This window comes from Echeneis naucrates, chromosome 16, assembly GCF_900963305.1.
Source record: "Echeneis naucrates chromosome 16, fEcheNa1.1, whole genome shotgun sequence".
NCBI lineage: Eukaryota > Metazoa > Chordata > Actinopteri > Carangiformes > Echeneidae > Echeneis > Echeneis naucrates.
The window spans coordinates 1,750,553-1,771,801 of NC_042526.1; the positions used below are offsets into that span (position 1 = coordinate 1,750,553).

Sequence of the window (21,249 nt, forward strand, 5' to 3'; positions counted from 1 at the left end):
ATGAGCACTCCCCTGAAAAACGCCATCCCGGCAGGAGCGGAAAGCGACGATAGCGACGACGAATGGTGCATCGGGTTTGCTCCGGAGAAGAAGTCGACATGCACGGAGGAGGTTGGTTCGGAAAAACATGCTAAACTTTGTCGTCTAAAATGGCGGACGATGCTAGCTAACATAAGCTGTTATAAGCCTTATAAAATAATGGTAACACGAGATTTTTTAAATCAAACACACCGATAAAAACTATTCATGGCCATTTGGTGTATTTTGTAGATATAACATGTTTATTATTTTGTTCTTGTTACGGCTCAAAGCGCGTTTTCCACCGTCCACTGCCGTTAGCGTTAGCCGCTCGTTAGCAAGATTGCGCAAATTAAAGTCCAAATTTTGGGTGTTTGCTTCATATTAATGCATCAACACTGAATAAATAACTAATAACAATTAATCAGTACAGATGAGTATACTTTCTCGTTCCTATGTCAATATGAAGAATTACCAATCAAAATTTTCAATGTTAGCTGTTTAACTGCTTAAAAAAAGCTGCCTCTTTCTAATCTTCCTCTATTGTTTCTGGTTTATATAAAGATGTTAATTTCTCACCAGTCTAACTATGTTTACACTTAAAATGGCTTATCCATAAACACAATATGTGATTAGTTGCCTATTTTAAGGCTCGACCTCCCCATAATGCTATCTTCAATATAAATAGAGGAGCTAATCAGTTTATGAAGACAGCTTCATAAAGATCCTGATAAATAAACATTAAAACCTTTTTAGCCTTTTCCAAATAGGTTTTATATTATGATTTTTGTTTTTTGTGTCAATATTCATGATTGACTATGTTAAATAAAAGGGAAACAAGGATGATATAATGTTTCTTTTTATTAGCACAAATAAGGACCCAAACAAATACAAATACAGCACCCAAAAAATCTAAATGCTTTCCTTCTGGGAAGTTTGACCTGTATCTGCGTTAAGCTGTATTTATGTTTTGTTGCATCACTAGAAGCCAAGATAATTGCAAAATACACTTGTGATTGTGATGGTAAATGTTTATGATGGAATTAGTGCCCCTCCTAATGGAGCTGCACTTGGGACTTGACTCAAAATAATAATAAAAAAATATAATAATATCATGTCAAATCATGTCAGTACGTATTACACCTAATGGTAAAGAATTGTTCTCATTAGTTGCACATTTTTAGTTTTTGGTTTGTTTACTCTGATAGTTCCCTAATTTCACAGGCTCCACATGATGTAATGCACACACAAGATAATTTATTGCTGTTGAAAAGAGCCATCAGCAATGGAGACACTGCAACCGTGGAACATCTGTTGAATAACGGCAAGTGCTCTCTACATTTGTGATGCAATAAGATAATGTGACACTAATATTACAAAACTGACATTTCTTTTGCCATGGGTGGTTATTTTTAGTTTTTAGTACTGCAATGAAATTGATTTGGAGACAAACTAAAAACAAACATTGATGAAAAGAAGCATTGGTTGTGTGTGTGCGCACAACGGGATTAATCTTTGATTTAATTTTCATTTAATAATTTTATTACCTTGCATAATTTGAGCTTTTGATGTGGGCAGGCATGGACGTGGAGACCAGGCTCAGCTTTGAATGGACTCCTCTCATGTGTGCCGTCAGTGTGGCTAATTACGACCTGGCAAAACTGCTCCTGAACAGAGGGGCCAGCGCAAACTTCAGCAAAGGTGAGGCCAACATGGGTCACAATTCGAAACGGGAATGAGACAGAAAAATATATACTATTTAGTACTGGTGGTGTATGAGGTTCCAGTGACCTCTGTGTGATCCCTCACCCACTAAATTTCAGAAAAATAAACTAGAGCAGACATTGTGATTAGGCAACACCATTACATAGACTTGGAAATGAAACAGCCATAACTAATCCTCCCAGCGGTCCCTGTTACGTTGATATCCAGCTATTTCCCCCCCCCGTTTCACCTTTTTTCAATTTCCTCACCTGCTGTAGCCAAAGACTTGGGAACCAATTGGTCCTTCATCTGACATTATTTAATGGTGATGACGCCAGAGAGGAACTCGTGCAGAGACACACTTCTTATCCACTGAATTGTTTTTAAGTTCATGCACACTGTGCTGCCGTCTCAAAGCGAGGAAAAATTGAAGGCATCTGTTGGATCAAGGTCAGTCTGGGTAAAACAGGCATGGCGGAAGAACTCTGCCTTGTCAAGAAAACTGCAGTCATACACACATGAAAACCTGAAAACCACAAATCCTGTTGGACAGACAGAGAATGGACTGTGGTCACAGGAATATTGCTGAAATTTGGTCCTTTTAAACAAATGATTGGTTATAAAGGTATCAAAGCTTAATGTACTCATTTGGTCACTGCCGCTATTCATAAAAGTCAGCAGTAATAATAAGACAATAATTGGATGCGATTCTTTGATATCCAATGAGTGGAGCAACATCTGGAGGAACCAGCCCTTACAGTCCTACTAAAACTGTTTGTTCCGATACCATCCGAAACCAATTTAACTCCCAACCTCCGCCGATTTCGATAACTTTTTGAGTGTGACTTCCCAGAAACTTTATAAACAAACTTAACGTCTAAATACCAGTTAGCTCAAAGAGACAATAAAATGTCACAACAAAAGGTCTTGTAGTTGTAGAGAGTTGACAGTAAAGCTGTGAATGATTATGTATGTGATAACCTTATTTTAGTTACAGCATAGCAATGGCAATTTTTATAGTCAACAATGTTTCTATACTTATCAAAACAGGATTTTCTGTTTCACTATTGTTGGGTTTTTGTGTTGTTGTTTTTTTTTTTCTCTCTCTCATTAATTGAATATATTTGAACTGTTGGTCAGATGAAAAATGCAATTTAATGATGCAAGCTTCATCGATGAGAACATGTGATAGGCCATTTGCATTATTTAGATATTTTACAGAGCAAATGCGCGGATACAAATAGTGATTATTAGCTGTGGCCCTACCGCCAGTGTTTCTGTCACATCTCTATTACAGTTAAGATCATGTCCTCCTTGTTTTTCTGTTGCATAAGGATCGAAAAACAGATTAAAGCTGTTGCTGCTATCTGCTGCTGCTTTAGCGTTTTGAAGTAATTCAAATGAATAAGGTGTGGAGGAAATGTTTACTTTATGGATTAATGTTGTAAATTAATTGAAAGTTATTGGTTAACAGCTAAACAAATTAATGATGAATAAACTGAGCAAGTAACATGACAAAGCATACTCCATATGATGAGTCAGCAGTTTATAGTTGACAGTAGTTTGTGTGCTTGGCAGCGGCACGGTGCAACAGTGGTTATCAAGAAAGTTCTGGGTGCCTGTGTCTGTATGGGTTTCCTCCAGGTACTCAAACTGCACAGGTAGGTGGTATAGATAATGGATGGATAGTTGTTTGTTTGTTTGTTTGTTTGTTTGTTTGTTTTTTTTTTAACTTACTCAAATTTCCACATCATGCATAGCAGCAGCCTCAATAGACAATATGCAAACTAAACACACCACAATGAGTCAGTGACCTGTGCGTGTGCGAGTCCACAGTTTTAGCATTCCTTTGTGTCTGTTCCTGCTGCAGTAAGACGACATTACGTTGAGGTCAGTGAATTCTTAATTTTCCTGGGTATTCACTGGAAACCATCCCGTGGCCTTTGACAGTCCCCAGAACCGAGTTTGGAGCCACAGCACCAGTCATGCTGTTGATATCTGATGTCAATTAATTCAATTCTGTGTGTGTGTGTGTGTGTGTGTGTGTGTGTGTGTGTGTGTGTGTGTGTGTGTGTGTGTGTGTGTGTGTGTGTGTGTGTGTGTGTGTGTGTGTGTGTGTGTGTGTGTGTGTGTGTGTGTGTGTGTGTGTGTGTGTGTGTGTGTGTGTGTGTGACTGATTTCACATGGTCTCAGCATCTGATGCTCAAGGCGGATTAAGGAAACAATTAAACGGGAGGATGACGTGTGGTCACGTCCTGGCGGCGTTTGTCCAGGCAGCATGGCTGAGCGGAGGAATGGTCAGAGTGATTGATAACGATCCCCACGCTGCTGTCATATACTCTCGCCAATTCTCAGGCCTATGATTTATTTACCCCAGCCCTTTGTAGACGCAAACCAGGCAGTCCGGTTTACACCCACACACACATAGTATAAACACACACACTTACACTCAGATATGGAGCCAAACATGCACGGCCACAATGACCCAGGAACCCACATGCAGATGTTGGGGCCTCGGTATATGCACACACACAGGAAAACACAATAATGCATTTAGATACACGCAGTGATACACACAGGTTGGGGATTCGCTCATTAGCGGAACAAAACAGGAATGGAGAGCGTTGCCTTGCATTTCAGTATTATCTGCATAAGATAAGGAGACGACTGCTCTGAAGTCACTCGGTCCCATAAAAGCTGCCACACTTCCTGATGCCAGATAAACGGCTATCCATCTCCATCAACAGGTCCCCGTCCAGGCCTTTTCTTTTTTATTACAGCATGATGTATGACTTCATTAGGATGAAAAAAGACAATTCACTTCCTTGTTAATTGTTTTGTTAAATAGTAGAATTTGTACGAGTAATTATGAACAATTTATACATTTTCATATATCCAAATGAAGGATATCCACAATGTGTCTGTGTTTTCTGTAAATATGAGTGGGCACCAATATGGTTTTTAGATAATTAGGGGTTTGAAATAAGAAATAAAATTTCATGTGCTGCAGAAAGTGTAGCATCTTAAACATGGACTGTAGACAAATGAACATGTTCATAAGTCTGTAATTGCAGGATAGAGGATCATGGTTTCTTACATCTTCAGCAGTGTCTGCTGTTCTGGTTAGTAACCTTCAGTCCTGTGTTCAGAGCGAGGAGAAGTTGTTCTGAGGTCATTGTTTTGACAGAATAAAGACAGAGAACTGGACAACAAGATTTATTTATTTATTTTTAAGCATTGAACAGCCATTAAGTGGTGTGAGGTCGTGCTGATTCTGAATATGTGGAAACTTGGGGACATTTAAAAAAAAAAAAAAAAAAAATGTAAACTTTTGAAGGAAAAATGGAAAAGCATGTAAAAACATCAAGCATATCATAAAATTGAGATGATGGTTCTTCACACTGTCCGCAGATCATTGGACAGTGCTCATGGCCAGCTGCACAGCATCTGCCGATGAAGAGAAGATTGTTCACTGCGTGGAGCTTCTTCTGTCCAGACATGCCGATCCCAACATGGTGGACAGGTGAGGGGGGGTTTGTAGATGCCTTTTAGATCATAATGTTTACAGGATTTTCAACACAGTGCGGACTGCCACACCCCCAGTGATGCAGGCCAAGCAAAAACACTCCGGACTTGACTTAAACCGGGTCGCGCAAACAAGCGAGCTGCTGGATCAAATTTCCTTTGATGGCTCTCGTTATGTTCGGCTGCCATGTGGTAGCATTATGCACCGCAGTGCTTCATACAGAGCATATTTGTGTGATTTGGTTTGGAATGTCCTGTTATGGCATGTGCACGTACAGACGGGTTACAGACAGACAGACACACACACAGTGTAAGGGCCAGGTGGGAGAGCTTTTACAGTGAGCATGGTTTTGGTCATTGTTGGTCAAAATGCCCTGTGCTGTTGTGCTTAAGAAAACAGGTTCAGTCTTAAAATGCTAAATTTCTTGGGGTTGCACCAAACTTGACCACCATGCTTTGCCAATGTTTAACCACAATAGACTGGGGGGGGGGAAAAAAAAAAAAAAAAAAAAAAAAAAAAAAATATATATATATATATATATATATATATATATATATATATATATATATATATATATATGTGTGGCACAACAAAAGCCACGTTCTCCCCTTTATTTTAATATATACTCACTCACACACACACACACACACACACACACACACACAGGTGCATCAAAAAAATAGCAGTATTTTTGAATTATATTTTCTCCATAATTTTTTTTGAATCAGATTCTCTTTACTGTCATTTTTATTATGGTAGATAAAAATTAGATACTGTTTCACAGTGGAACCCAGCAAAATTATAGATATTCAGTGCACTAATTCAGTACATGCAGAGTACAATATATCAAGCTGTTTTGTTGTAATTTAAATTTTTGTGACCCCGGGGGGAAAAAAAATATTATTCCATAATAATCATCCCAAAAAGGAATTTAAAATGCTGAAATGTTCAATTCCTGAAAAACGTGTTAATTTATCACTCAACATTTGGGTGTAGCTCCTTTTTCTACGTTTTACTCCAAGTCACTCCAGACACGAAACATTGAAAATTGTACATTTCAGCATCCATGGGCTCGTCCTACAGACTGCTGCAAACACACACTGACTTCATTAAACCACATACATTCAGGAATATCATGACGACTGATCAGACAAAATGAGTGCAATTAGAGAAATAAACAAGCTACATATGTAAAAATGCTGAAAAACATCACCAGCGGGGATATGGAATGGATTTTACCAGAAATTATTACAAGTGACTGCAGAAGTTTGAAATGGATGTAAAATCTTATTTCCTGCCCTGGTGACAAGAAAAATTACATGTTGTGGAAAAGGATGAAGGGAGGTCATTCTTGAAGCATGTTTTACTGTTATCATCTGTGGATTTTTGCTGGGTCAAAGTGAAGGTCCAGCCCATGATGGCTTTCTTGTTAAGCCTAGCCTAATCCTCTGCCACTCTGTCACTGCCAGTTTGCCATTGCACTCACGAAACACGTCGCCAGAGACCCTCCCTGATGACACACATCGACATGCTACAGCGTTATGAAACTGATTGGTTCCTTCCCAGACAAAATATTTGAAGGAAGGTAACAAGACACAGAAGGATGCAGATGAGAGGAGGTGGTGAGGAGGAGAAGATGGAGGAGGGAGAAACGGCCCCCGACATTCAGAATCAAAGGAGAATGTCAGGTTCATGTGGGTCCAGAGGATAAACCCCTTCTCCCCCTCCACTTCCTCCTCATCCCCTCTTACGTCTGAATATCAAACCAATGATTAATACCAGCTGCTCATCCTTCTGCCTTAGTGTAAACAAACGTTCTCTGTCGTCCTTTAAAGTCCTGCAGGAGCACGATGATGGGTCCATTTCCTCAATTTGTCCTTTTTATTTGATTTATTCATTGTCTACATTCACTTTACTGATCTGCGTTTAGCATAGTTGTGTTAGCTGGAGCATACTGCAGGAAGCACATGCAGTTGTTCAAAATGAATGGGCTGGAAGGGCCTGAATTTAGTCAGCTTTGAGATAAAAACTGTTGAAGAACGGGATGATTGGTGTTAAACCTGAATCCCCACCTTGACTTCCAGTTTGCCTGTGAAAACGTGTTCAGAGCAACAAATGTGAACAGAATAATCATCAGTCAACCTATAAAAGATAGGTAGATTCTCTGGGAGCTGGTGTCTTTGTGTTTGCTCATTGAGTCAGGTGGTTTTGGAAGTCATTCTTCTAGTCTCGACACCACAAAAGATGTTTACGCTGACTTGTCTGCATATCGATCTGCTGTCTGTTTGGGAAGCTGCCAAAACTCACAGTCTGAAGGACATACACAGTGAAACACACTGAAACCTTGTGTAAGTGACCTTGGCACCTGTCTCGCAACAAAAACCACCCTTGGGAAAATACAGTAGCACTGGACATGAAAACAGAAATGAATTATGCTTCTCAAATTGTTCTCATGGGTCAAAGAGGAAGTGTCAGATTGGAGGGCGTGGAGGAAATGTGGCCATTTGTTTTATTTGTTTGAGTTCACATAAAACATTAACTCTTGGATTTGAGTTGAAGAAAGATTAAGCTGTGGCTTAAAAACCCAGAGACCCTTCATGCACACTGTCACCTGCTAAACAAACGTCACCTTTGCTCAAGAAGATTTTCAGATCAGATAGAGCAATGCAATATTCAACTTTTACTGCCAGCATCATCATATTGATAACAGCAGAACAGCTCAGAAAGAATCCCAAGGAAAGCACCAATGTCAGTGGCATTTACCGTTGATAGATTATTGCTAGTTGACAAATTTTCATGGAGAGTAAAAAATAAAATAAAGCCTGACGCTGCAGCATCTTTAATATCTGTGGTCATTAAAAATGTATTAGGTCTGTTTCATGGATTCACAGGAATTTATCAAGAGTGTCTTATTAGAGGGTCAGTTCACGGAACTCGCAGACAAGGCCACATCCTGTTTGTGAATTGAGTATTGTGAAAAATACTCAACATAAGATTTAATCAAAATCTGTAACTGCAATGAGAAACATTAATCTGAACTCACCTGCTTCTCAGGTGATTCAAATCACAATGTGGCCATGTGTAACATCCAAATGGCAGAAGCTGTTGTTTTTACCATTACATATCAAATTTTCATCAATGACTCACACCCATCATGATATCACACATTGGTTTACCTGCCATTTTGAAACCCAGAGTCTGTAATGTCACTGTTGGCGTCTTGATTTTTTATTTATTTTTTTTTTTTCATTTATTTGTTTTTAACTTACCTCATTCTGTGTTTCATTGGGCAATGCGTTTATTCACATGAATTATAGATTATACCCCTCTGCCTCTTTCTTGTTTCCCTCCCAGACACACAGATCAGTCATTAAGAACAATAGTAGTGATGAATTGCCTGTGGACTTGCCCACCTCTTTGGATTGATGTATTTTTCCTCACCTGCTGTGTTTGAGCCAGAGGTGATAAGGCGCAGAGGTTATTTATATGCTGTGCTTGTTCAGGTGGATTCCACATTTGAAATATCAGCCTAAAGGTCTTGAATCTGACACCAATGCAGCTCTTTTGTGTTTATGAAGAAATGGAAAGGGATGAACAGTGAACAGTCGTATTCTGTTGATATCCAACAGTAGAATCAAAGAAATGCACGCTCTCTTCTATCACAGCTTTGCCTGATGTCATTGTTATGTAGTAAAAGCTGGGCAGGGTTGTCTCGGCGCAAAACGACAATAGATTAGGAGAGACTTCAGGCACTACCAAGAAAACATAAGAAGCAAACCCAAGCGCATTATTCACAGATGAAAATGTCTGAATTGTGTCCTATTTGTCAGAGATTACATGGTATTTGCTGCACCCTGGTGGTCCCTCTGTACCGTTGCTCCTGTTTCCTCCTTTCTTCATCAACTCGGTCATTAATTAATTTCATTTCCTCATCCTATGCTGCCTTCATGCCTCTTATCTCTTTATCTTTCTCTATCTTTTTAGGTCACAGATGACCTGCCTAATGCTGGCAGCCAGGGACGGCTACAGTAAAGTCATCAACCTGCTGTTAGCCTATGGAGCAAATATCAATCTACAGGATATCAACGGATACACGGTTTGTCTGTGATTTTTACTTATTTTATTCTTTCTTCCTCCTCAGTAGGTCCCTCCAATGGGAATGTGCAGGTTGTGCTGCTGCATTTTGGTTAATACAGCGTGGGATTTGTTCATTTTTACTTGGTGTGTGATATCTAATGTTTTCTCTCAGGCCCTTGCTATAGCTGTGCAGCACGGCCGAGAGGGGGCAGTGCTAAAGCTTGTCCAGTTGGGAGCAGACAGAACTATAATGAACAAAGCTGGAAAAATCCCTGCAGACTTGGCGGTGCTCCATAACCACACACAGGTCAGTCATTTAGGATTTGTAAGATGTTACAATAATCTAGATATAAAGTTCTGAATTCCTGCTCAGGAATTCTGTAAAAGTTAAACTCTGGTAGTTCAAATATGTGTTGTGTTGCTTGACTCTTCGCTCATTGTGATGTTTATGACTGATAAAGATATTACCTATAAGCTAACGACATGTCGTCTCACCGGCATCTGTCCTCAGATATCCCGGATCCTGGCCTCTTCATCCCATATCTCCACTGTGGAGCCCTTTAGCTCCATGGAGCAGAACCTGTCTAAGTTCTTCATGACCAACTCTGAATCTCCATCTTCCAAACAAAGGTGTGACACCACTGAAAAGCCTTAGATTTTGAGTAGATCCAAGTTGTAGCATCATGGCCACAAGTCTGCACAGCCTCATCCTCGTTCTCCAGCTGGCAGCTGCCTCGTACCTCACTGTAGCTGCTGTGCTTGCCGCCCCCTGTTGATTTTCTGTGACCGATGCCTGTGCAGCAGGTGTTGTTGCTCAACCAGACATAAACAATAATAAACCCCTTTCATGAATGTTTAGTCCATTGGAGCACGGCTGGGTAATCACCATCAGCCAGAAACATTGTTTTTCAGCGTGTCTGCGTGTCTGTAATTACAGCCTGTAAGCCTGTAAACATAGTTGCAGTCTCTCTCTCGTGTCAGCTACAGAGATCTTGAAAACCCAGAAGGTGCAGCTCACGTCATGAGAGGATGGGCTCGTTTGTAAAGCTTGTCAGGCCAAAGCTGTATGTGCACTGCGGTTACTCTGATGTGTCTGAACTCAGTTACACTTCTGCTGCACTCGCTTGATCCCCAGAGAGAGAGGAGATGTTTTTTGTTTTGCCCACCAGCTTCAATAAGGGCGTGAAAGATTCAAGTCAAAAACACTGGAGGGATTTAGTTCATTCCTCTATATTAATATATTGCATGTAAATGTTTGTTACCTGGTGCCTTTTCAAAAATATAAATTTACTAACTGTACAAAGTGTTTAAAATCTAAAATGCACCCAAACGTCCTTCCTTAGACCTACAGGTGAATTTATAGGAAAGATGGGTCTTGGGCAGCTACTAGGAACTTTAACTCTTAAGGTGGAATGTTTTTTTTTTTTTTAATGAATGAATTTTTTTTGGCACGTTACTTCATGTATGATCAACATTTGTGTAACTGCTTAGCTCTTTTCATGAGTGTTGTTCCACCATATTCTGCTGCTCTACAAGTATGATCGCAGCTTCACACATCCACAGGAGACCATAAAAGACAAACAAAAACAACTGATTATTTTATAATCTTCAACCAGCTCTCTCCTCTTTGGCATACGGAGCCCTTAAACTGAACCTTTCCTCATTTCTCTTTTCAGTATGTTACTGATGCTCAAACTACTCAGTAGATCTCCATTCATACAGCTTTAGCACAAATCTCATTCCCTCTGGTTCATACTTGGGTTAATACCTTAGAATAAGTGTGAACTCTCTGAACTCCTCAGTGCCACCAAGCTTGACGACCTTGAGCTCCTCCTGCACGGCCTTGATCTCGACTGCCTCACTGACATCATTACTGTGAGTACTGATTGCATGGTAGAATAAGATTTCAGTGTGGTGGGTGTATTTTTGTAGGCACGGTGCCTTTTTCTAATGTGAGAGACTTCTATTGTTTTATGTAACTGATGCCAAGGAGCTGAACAAAGACATCAGACTGTTACACACAGTTCAATACGGTGAGGTACAGCTGTGTTGAGCACAGCTGCATTGCCGACAGAGTGACACCCACACGCTCGCAGACATGTCAAGAGATGGACCGTTTACATACTTTACTCCACGCTCAATAATGGACTCAGTGTGCTGGACTGGCTTGGCCTGAATTAAACTGAGGGTCAGCCCAGGTTTTAGTGCCTATCTGATTTATGAGGAGTGGGTCTGATGGGTGCAGGTAGATTGCTGTCATTGTACGACAAAGCCTCATGCAGGCGCATCCGTCTCGGGTGGGGTGGGGTCAGGTGCAGCTGAAGAAGTTTTGATTCGGTGAACACTGAGTGATGTTTTCTTTTTCTCACACGTGTGCAGGATAATGACATCACCTGGGGCGAATTATTGACCATGGAGAAGGAGGACCTGGAGAAGGTAGAGCACGACTGTAACATCTGTCCGTCTGTCAGCTCAGTGGCTTATTGTCGGCCTGCGGGGTGACTCAGAATGAGACGAGGGTGGCTGCTGACGTCACACCTTTTCAAGGCCACAAATTCAATAAAATGAAATTAAACTGTTTGCAATGTTTGAACTGGATTTCTGTAAACAATAGATCTTTCAGAGGTAAACAAAAGTCCAAACAGTTTTCGTTAGAAAGCCCACACTTTAGTCATTCTATTAAAAGGATGTTTCCAAAGGTACCTTTATTCAGTAGTGTAGAGAAAATGGGGAGTGAAAAGCTTTTACTTTTTCCTTTTACCCTTTTTTAGAAACTACAACAAAGAGAGGCTTTTGGATCAATAGACACGCTGACAGAGCTTTTTCCTTTTGGTCAGATTGGTATCACAGACCCGGAGCATCAAGAGAAGCTGCTGAGAACTGTGCAACAGATGCAGCTGGACAAGGTGGACCTGGACACGCTCAATCAACTGGGAGCTGCAGCCACTGGGTAACTTATCACACCTCTACGCTCTGGATATACAGCACCTAGACATTCAATGAGATTCTTTTTTTTTTTTTTTCTCCCTTATGTTTGACCTGAACATCAAGCAGCAGAATAAGATGGAACAAAAACCTGCTGACAGACAAAACCGGCAGTATTAAACAAACCTGACACGCTTTTTTAACCATTTTAGCAGCCACATGTGGAGACAGAAGCTTTTCATTAAAAATATATCAATTTCATTTATCATGAAGAGATCCTGCATTCTGTCTGTGAGCTCTCTGCAGTTTAGCCGCTGTGTCTTTTGTAGTGATAGCAACCAGGCCTGTGTGTTCAACAGAACGGTCATGTCTAAGAACCTTTAGAGGGCTCTGAGCATAGTGAGGATTACTTAATTAAAAAGCACTATTAATAGAAAAGAAGGAATAATAATCAGATCAGGTTTCACTCTCTTCACCACAGAACTAATATAACAAAAATAATTTGAAATGTATTCTATGTTTGAGAACCTTTTAAAAGTGCATTTCAATCTCCCAGGAATGTCTGATAAGATGTCGGACGCATTCAACAAAACACTCTCCACGAAGCCACAGACAAAGTTGACGGTAGTAGCAAAAATATAAACACTTGTCAGCCACACACCTTAAACCCTTCCCCACAACCAGCCACCCTCCATCTCCCCGTAATGCTCAGTCTGTCCTCCTTCACTGGAAGTAGTCTATCAGCCTTATGAGCATCTCACTGTCCTATCTCCCTTTTAACCCTCACACCTCTGCAGCCGATCCCTGAGCCAGGCCCTAATGGTTTAAGCGAAGCTGTAATGATTTGTAAGGTGAGAGATGATGGTGTTGCCATGAACGATGGAGAGGCCGAGGCTTAGGCCAAACAGAGCCGTCGCACCCCACCCAATCACTTCATGAATCCTCTGCAGAACCGGACTCACTGGCTTCAACACGCCCCTCCTGCCAGATGAGAGACAGTCCAATATAGAGAGGGATGGAAAGTCTGACCTCTTTGGGAGCCTCATCAGGATCTTTACATCACACGTCAGTGACCTGTGATTAAAAACTGTCATGTACAAGATTTCTGCCTGACCTCATGGCAGAGCATCTAACAGTGGCGCCTGTACCTGTGGAGTCTGAGCGATCTTTGAAATGATGCACTTTTTACTGAATCCCAGCGGATAGGGACTTCCAAACCTTCCAAACCTACAGCTACCTCCCTGTTGGAGGTAGCTGTAGGTTTGTTGGCAGGGATGCAAGAATAAGTTGGTGAGGGCAAAGCTAAAGATGAAGCTCCAAAAAAATCTGGGTGCTTAAGGAGGCCTAGATATCTTAGACACCCGGGAAAGTTTTAACTCGGCTGAGCAATGGTTTACTTCATATCCTGTGACTGTGGTTCCTGGAGGTCGGCATGATTCAGCCCTGCAGACGGTTCCATGCTCTTAGCAAAGGAGGCATCATCAGTTTAAACAGTGCAAGTTTCAGATTCTTCCAAATGCTTTATCAGGGAGGAAACATTGATTAAGCCTTTAGGAAACTTTGATTGTGGGAACAGATGTATTTTTTTTAACAAACAGCGCTCCACTGAACACTGTATGGGTGAGCTGAGACTTTAAAAAACACTGCCACCTCCAGAGGAAGCTGTAGAAGTGATGTGTGCCTGAAATATTGCTCTTCTGAAACTACCATGTGAAGGTGTGTGTAGTGAAAGTAAACATGTATCACTGCTCTCGTTGAGCAAGGCACTTTGTGCGTGCTCGATTGACTTTCCCCAGATGGATAAAGTCCACAACAAAGTGGTGTATAAGCACCCAGTATCAGCATTTCCACATAACATAACGTCCTTTCCATCTGCAATCTCTTCGACAATCTTCCCACCGGGGGCCCATCATCACTCTCCGCTGCCTAGATAAACTAACAGCGGGCAGAAGGGAGGTGAGGGTGCAGCTCAGCCTGACTGACAGTGTTTACTCGCCGCTCTGACAGAGTGTGAGGAGGGCCCAGACGGCTGGCTGCCCAGTCCCCTCGCCGAGGGAAATGTACCATTAAGATAAGCACTATCAATATCCCACAGGACCAGGGGATGGGAAGAGAGCAACGGAAAGGTGGATGAATATAAATAACTAATTATTTAAGGTGGATGTTTTCAGGGAGGGATGGCAGCACTGGTTAGCGGAGGAGGAGGCATGCCCACCTGCTCAGATTTCTTGGAGTTTGGCGAGTTTACAGAATGTTAACACAAAGTTTGGACCAAACTATCCATCAGTCTGCCTTGTTGCTGCCCTTTGCTCGTGTGTTTTTTGTTGTTTTTGTTTGTTTTTTTTTTCTGACTTTCTAACAAGATAAAGCCTCTGACCTCAGCTTTAAGGCGGCTACAACATTATCCTGATTTAATTATGCATAGAAATTTTTGGTTAATTTATTTTTTTTATTATTATTTTTTTTTTTACATCTTTATTAGATAAGACTAGTGTAGCGAGACAAGAAGAGAGACATCCATAACATTAGTTAATAACGTTTATTAACTCTTATCAGCGGCACCTGTCAGTGAGTAGGACATTTAGTCTTCAATGTTGATGTGTTGAAAGTAGGAAAACCACGTTATTGTGAGGATGAGAGCGACTTTGACAGGGGCCAAACTGTGACTCATTCAGCTGGATAACTTTCACTGCAACAACAGTTCAGGACTAGCTGGACCAACCAATACAGATCAATGGTGGCTCCACTTCAAAACTTCCAGGAAGTCCAGACCTCCTGAGTCAGAACCCTTATCGTGGTCATAATGTTATGGCTAATTTGTGTTTGTCCAACCACCAGGTCAACCTGAATGACTGTGTGTTTTTATCCTGTTTTTGAATATTTGAATTTCCACATTTTTAAATGTTTACAAATAAAACTAATCAATGTTTATATTGGGAAATGTGCTGCAGTCGGTAGTTAAAGCCATTTGTTATTAATGTTGTGATTAATTTTTAGGATTTTTGGATCAGATGTTTATTCAGGAAATCATGAAAATTGTCCACAAATACTGAACTTAGAAAAACTTAAAAAAAAAAAAAAAAAAAGAAAACCTGGAGAAAATCCTGAGTAGGAAAGATTTTTACATTTTTTTTGTCTTAACTAGTGAGTGGATTAATTTCTTCTTTAATCAGCAATAAGCTGAAAAAGCCTGCAGACATACCAAACAATGATAAATAGAAATTGTATTTTCTCTTAAAATATATTTATATAAATTTACAGTGCATGCATCTCAGTTAGCTTTGTGTGTATTTTATCAGGTCATTTCCATTGGTTGCTTCTATTTTTCAGGGGTGAAGATTTTCAAAACTTCCTGCTAAGTGTCCAACAGCAGTGCTGCTACCTGACGGAGACAATTCACGATGTCATCAACCGTTTTCCTAGCCATGCCTCTCAGGTACGTGGTGTGCGTTGGTGTGGTCCCGGTACTAAGCACACTCATCACATATTTCATGTTAAATGGAATGCGTTTTGCGTTCATGTCAACTCACAGAGTTGAGATCGTCCAGTTTTTATTTGCAGGTGGATTTGTGAACTCATACTTGGTCTCTGTCCGTCTGGTCCTTCATGCAGCTGGTCTTCTCGCTGGACCCGAAGAAGGAGGCCCAGGCTATCTGCAATGAGCTGGTGATGCAGACTAACGACCTGCACAAGGAAGTCACCTGCCTTCGTAATCTGATATATAAGGTCAACACACATACACTTGCTACCTTTTTTCAGGTGCCACAATAGTTTTAAAACCACAAAACACGCTATCTGAAACTGTTTAACAGGAGGCTCAGTGAACAAAATTAGAAAAATATTTGAGTTATGTATTAGCTATTAAAAGGAGATCCAGTGAATTTGGATAAATGTGTGTTGATGTAAATTTTATGGTTTCAGATTGCCAGCTAATATTTTATAGAATCAAATATGGAGATGATAATACAAAGAACACAAACCTCCAGGATGAGTCTTTATTTATTTTTTTAATCGACATGTAACGCAAGAACTTTATTTTCCCTAATTTTAGAAAAAGCTATGTTTATAAAAGCAATCTTTATTGTGAGTAACGACAGCTACAGTAAATAAGAATAATTCAAAACTTTTGCTAGAACGTTAGATATAAATAATAACTAAAGAGGAAATTTGACAAATAAAATATGAATTAGTCCAAAAATTTATTTACTGATTCATCTATTTTATTTTTTATTTCTTGAATTTTTTGTGACACGAGCTGATGTCAGTTGTTCTAATTTTTCACTGCTGAATTTCATTCAGGTTCAAACACATTTATACTTCAAATCAATTTTCATTCCATCGTGTGTGTGTGTGTGTGTGTGTGTGTCTCAGAAGTTGGTGTGTATGAATTATGGCGAGCTACGACAGGTATGTTCGGAAGTGCTTGCATGAGTGCACCTGACGTGTGTGTGTGTGTGTGTGTGTGTGTGTGTGTGTGTGTGTGTGTGTGTGTGTGTGTGTGTGTGTGTGTGTGTGTGTGTGTGTGTGTGTGTGTGTGTGTGTGTGTGTGTGTGTGTGTGTGTGTTCTAAGAGGAGAGAGTCATTCCTGACAGGGCAGAATCCTCACAGCCCATAAGTCAGCACCGCTGTGACATCGACCTGTCAGCGCACAGACGATGAGGCAGAGGGATGAGGGGATTGGTGAGGGAAGGGGGAGAGGATGCAAATTGGCGGGGTGAGGGAGTTTAAGGTGGGGGGGGGGGGGGGGAAGGAGGTGGCCAATGGTTAATAGAAGCGCGCGCGTGTTTTTGACAGCGGTGGTGAGGAGGTCCGCCGTCATGTCAGACAGGAATCTGACAGCCAACGGAGCCCATTTGGACCCGCTGGCTCTCAGCCCTGATGGGAGGGGCCTTTATACACACACACACACACACACACACAAACAATTATATTATAGCCAAAAAGAGATTTCTCCAAATTTCTTTTCTTTATCTTTGCTATGCATCTTTTTTTTTTTTTTTTTTTTTTTTTTTTTTATGACTTTCTTTATTTGAATGATTTATCGGGAAAAGATGATGGAGGATCTTCTTCAGTTCTCCATCTTATCAACATAACGTGGGGAATCTCCCCTTACCTATGAGAGAGGGAAGGGAAGAAAAAAAAATGGAAGTTGGTGGGCCAAATAGGAGCGTGAAGGTTTGGATTGGTATTTGTGGATTGCAGGAAGAGCCGTGGTCTTGAATCTTCTCTCTGACCTTCAAAAAAAATACAAAACCCACAAACCAATTTCTGCAATGCTGAGACTCCAAAGTTGCTTATTTTGGTGTGGTGTAAAATCTGGAGCATGAATGTTCTTGCTTATAGACGAGAAGAGTGTGAGAAGCTATTTCTGACACTTCTGGAGGTAATGTTCCCATGGACCCCCCCCGCCCCCCATTGGTGGCATCATATGACTCACAGCTGGAGCCTTTCCATTGGCTTGGATGGACATAAAAGCCCCTTTATAATATCCTCACTCCAAATTAACTTGGAAAATAGAAATTAACTACAGATCCCAGGGTGCATTTCTGCAATAACTAACTTCTAGAACCAGCACATGCAAGTCTTTATTAATGGTGCATTTATGTCCAGTGGGAATTATGCCTTCCCGGCACTTACTCGCGACATTTCCTGTTAGAATTCAGGAAGTTGGTATTTTAAAAAAAATAAAATAAACAAAGCTGGGTTTGCTGCCAAACCACAAGATCCTGAGCCGCAATTTGCAGGAAGAGCTTGAACTCTTTGTATCATCGAACTTTCTCACATGACAGGAATCCAGTGTGACACCGTGTCACTCCGTCTCTGGAGCTCAGCATGAACAGCATTACTCCTCTGTGACTTGACCGTGACCAAGACCCGACTCTCCACTTGGCTGATGAATCCTTGAGGACTTGGCGCAGGAAGTTTTTGGTGACTCAGTTTTTTTCTTTCCCCCCGCGGTGGTACAGTGAGTCCAGACATGTCCTCACCCTCAACATGAGCTGGTCTGCTTTTGATTCCCATACAAAAGTAACTGAGCCAATATTTCCCACCCGGTCAAGCTTTAACTGGCCTGGAACTGTTTGATCACTACGCCGCCTTAATCCGGACAGGATTATATCAAATTGACCCCAGAACCTTTTTTACTTCCTGTATCCGGTCACTTTTGCTCCAACTGCAGGATTTGGTGTGTGTTATCACATCTACGGTATTTCTGCAAGTGTGTGTGCTTCCCATGTGAATCTTTCTTCTTCCTCCTCCTCCTTCAGATAAACGAAGCCGAAGACTGCTGTCGGCCTCCTCCTCCTGGTTCCCACGGCAACTGGAGGATGCGGTACCTGACCAGAGTTGTGCTGAACTCGCTCAAAGCTGCCTTCCTCCTCCTCCTCTACAAAGCTGCTGGTGGAAAGTTTTACCTGCACACATACAGGAGCATCTACTAATCAGTTAAAGTACTTTAAATATTTTGTGTTTGAATTTAGAAAGTAATAAATGAAAGTGTTCATCTTTTTTAAAATACTCTTGGACAAGACAGGAACTTTTGATTTTTGCTGTTCCTCTGACTTGAGTTTAGTTCGAAATTCTTTTGGAGTTATTTTATGTTCAAAAAACTTGAGTTGAAATTAAAGTTTCTTTTGAAGAGCAGTTTCTTGTAGGGACTCTCAGTCCTCGAAAGAAAAGACTGAAATGTGAAATACTAACCCTGATTTAAACCACGACAAATCTGACACTCTCGTCTTCGGTCAGACCCTAACCCTAACCCTAACCAAAAGGGAATTATTTTATCTAGGATTGGACGCAGCTCGAAACATTCTACTTTCTTTTATCCTGACAAATAAGATAAAAATATCAGTGTTGGTGTTGGTCAAAATGCAGCATGTCAATTAGTAAGCTTTAGATAAGATGTTAGTTTTCAAGTTGCTCAATTCATGCTTTCTAAAGAATGACGTAAAGATATTGTTGATACTGAAGATAATGCACAAAAAGCAAAAGCAGCTCTACAAAGTGGAAATTTGTTCGCTGCCATATTGAAACCACGTATTTATTTGCTGCTTCTGTTGATATTATGACAGATTGCAATCTTTAGAGTTTGTTTGTCAGCCATCTTGGTTTTATTTGGTTTCTTCAAGTTTCAAACAGAAGAAGGTAGACCTAACCTGCTTTGTCATCTATCCTGATTGGGTGTTAGTCTGTCAATCATTGTAGCCCCGCCCCCTAACCACTCCCCTCCTTCCTGGTCTGTTTCCCTCTAAATGGAGCATCATTTAAAAAAAATCATGTTGTATTGAAGACTTGAAACTGAAGACTGAGACCATAAACTCAACAGGAAAATGTTTACTGAGGAGGGACATTTTCCCATAGAACTTCAACACAATCTGATTTATGGTCATTAGATGGACTGCAACTTTAAGGCTCTTTACTTGACCTCAACTTTTGGCAGCAGGATTTCTGGAGGTCTGAACGTCCAAATGGTGAAATGGTAGAAAGAGGCCGAGGCCCCTTAAAGCGGTGAAATTATCCCAATTAAACTGGATTTCTTATTTCAGCAGCATTCAATGGGCCGAGAGAAGCTCTTAAATCCTTGTTGTTTTATGATTTTCTTCCACGGGGATCATGGATCCATTAATCTCATCTGGTCAGGGTGTCCGGACCAGATCAAAGATGGAGGAAATCCCGTTTGACGGTGCTGCTGGGACTTCAAAAAGACGTCGGTAGATAATCCAATGGGGACGGACACATCACCTTTAGGTGCCGCTTTGGGAGAATCTCCGCCTAATTTTCCTTTTCCTGTGTGTGTTCAACCACCATTCCTCAGTCATTAGTGTGACTGAGTGATGGTTTGTACAAGGCTGTAAAAGAACAGCGCGTCATCCTTTGGGGATCAGAAATATTTGGCACCTGTGCGTAATGCGCCCTCCGCTTTTAAGTCTGGATGGAAGAGGCTGAGAATTGAGCTGTATCTGGGCTGCCGTTGGGAAAACAGACCGGACGTTCTGTGGTGTAGTTGGATGATTTTAAATATTTGGATCCAGTGTCAAATGTAGTGATGATCTTTAACAAAAATTGACGAGACTTTCATTTTCCGTTCCGTTTTATTCTGAATTGTGAATTTGTTGATGACTGTCATTGGCTGAGATGTCTCCTCCACCCCCCCCCACCCCCACCCCAGCAGTTTGACTGAGGAGCCCCACCAGCCTGGACCAACATCCCAAAGCCGCGGAGCTCCAGTTCTGGACGCGGGCCAAGCCTGACTGGTGTCAAACCAGCCTGAACAGATACTCTGAGACATCTCATTTCTTCACCTCATTCCTGAAGCGGCGCTCTGCCCACCCCTCCTGTAAAGTCATTTAAACCTGATAACATCATCTGCCTGCCTCCTCTGAAGGTCTCAGCCGGTCGACCAGCAGCCCCGGACCGGAGCCGGTCATGGCTTTTACGCACCAGCTCCGACTGCGCCGCTGGATCACTTTCTGAATCCGAGCTGGATGAAAATCCTGACTTTCTCCCATGTTTTCTAGTTTTCTTTCTTCCGTGGAAATGCTCCGTCCAGATCCATAAAGGACCGACAATTGGTTAATATGAACTTATTGCCAAGTGGAATATGTTTTTATTTATCTGTAGCAATCTGCTGGCTGACCGCCGAGCTCGATGCGTCCTGGTGGTGAGTTCTGCTCCTTTTTTTTTAATTCACATCTCCAGCTGAATGCAGCTGCAAAGGCCTGATGCGTTCACAAAATAAGCAGAAGTTGTTTTAATTAACTGTTAGCTCTCCTAATAGTGGCATGTGATGGGTTTAAAATGATTTCCAGCCACTTTTTCCCCCTCCACGTGTGAGAAATACCCAGCGGACAGTTTCCTAATTACTCTTTCCCTTTTTGGCTAATGAGAAATTTGGTGACTTCACTCCCTGCTCAGCTGTCTGAACTGTATTTTTGCAGCTTGTTGAAGACTGAGCCTTGGTACAGATACGTTTCCAGGATAAAGTCATTTGATATCATTTA

The 21,249-nt window shown here is 41.2% G+C and overlaps 2 protein-coding genes across 3 annotated transcripts in view; both read left to right on the forward strand.

Annotated features, from left to right (window-relative positions):
* asz1 (ankyrin repeat, SAM and basic leucine zipper domain containing 1) lies at positions 1-18,690 on the forward strand. Its single transcript, XM_029522384.1, has 13 exons — positions 1-111; positions 1,243-1,342; positions 1,597-1,719; positions 5,134-5,245; positions 9,233-9,344; positions 9,498-9,632; positions 9,837-9,955; positions 11,128-11,200; positions 11,705-11,761; positions 12,163-12,275; positions 15,581-15,686; positions 15,863-15,976; positions 18,517-18,690. The coding sequence occupies exons 1-13, from the start codon at positions 1-3 to the stop codon at positions 18,688-18,690; spliced, it is 1,449 nt and encodes a 482-aa protein (XP_029378244.1).
* wnt2 (wingless-type MMTV integration site family member 2) overlaps positions 18,302-21,249 on the forward strand; it is a 13,628-nt gene continuing 10,680 nt past the window's right edge. Inside the window, exon 1 of one of the 2 annotated variants that reach the window (XM_029522212.1) lies at positions 18,302-18,318. Coding sequence is in view for 1 of the 2 variants with exons in the window: in XM_029522211.1 (XP_029378071.1) it covers positions 20,827-20,909 (83 nt within the window). In the remaining variant the exon portion in view is untranslated. Of the gene's footprint in view, positions 18,319-20,646; positions 20,910-21,249 lie in introns of those variants that run through there. The other variant, XM_029522211.1, reaches the window with a different exon arrangement.

Coding starts and splice junctions, on each gene's coding strand:
- asz1 (XM_029522384.1), top strand. CDS start 1: ATGAGCACTCCCCTGAAAAACGCCATCCCGGCAGGAGCGGAAAGCGAC. Junction 112..1,242: donor AGTCGACATGCACGGAGGAG/GTTGGTTCGGAA, acceptor CTAATTTCACAG/GCTCCACATGATGTAATGCA. Junction 11,201..11,704: donor GCCTCACTGACATCATTACT/GTGAGTACTGAT, acceptor ACACGTGTGCAG/GATAATGACATCACCTGGGG.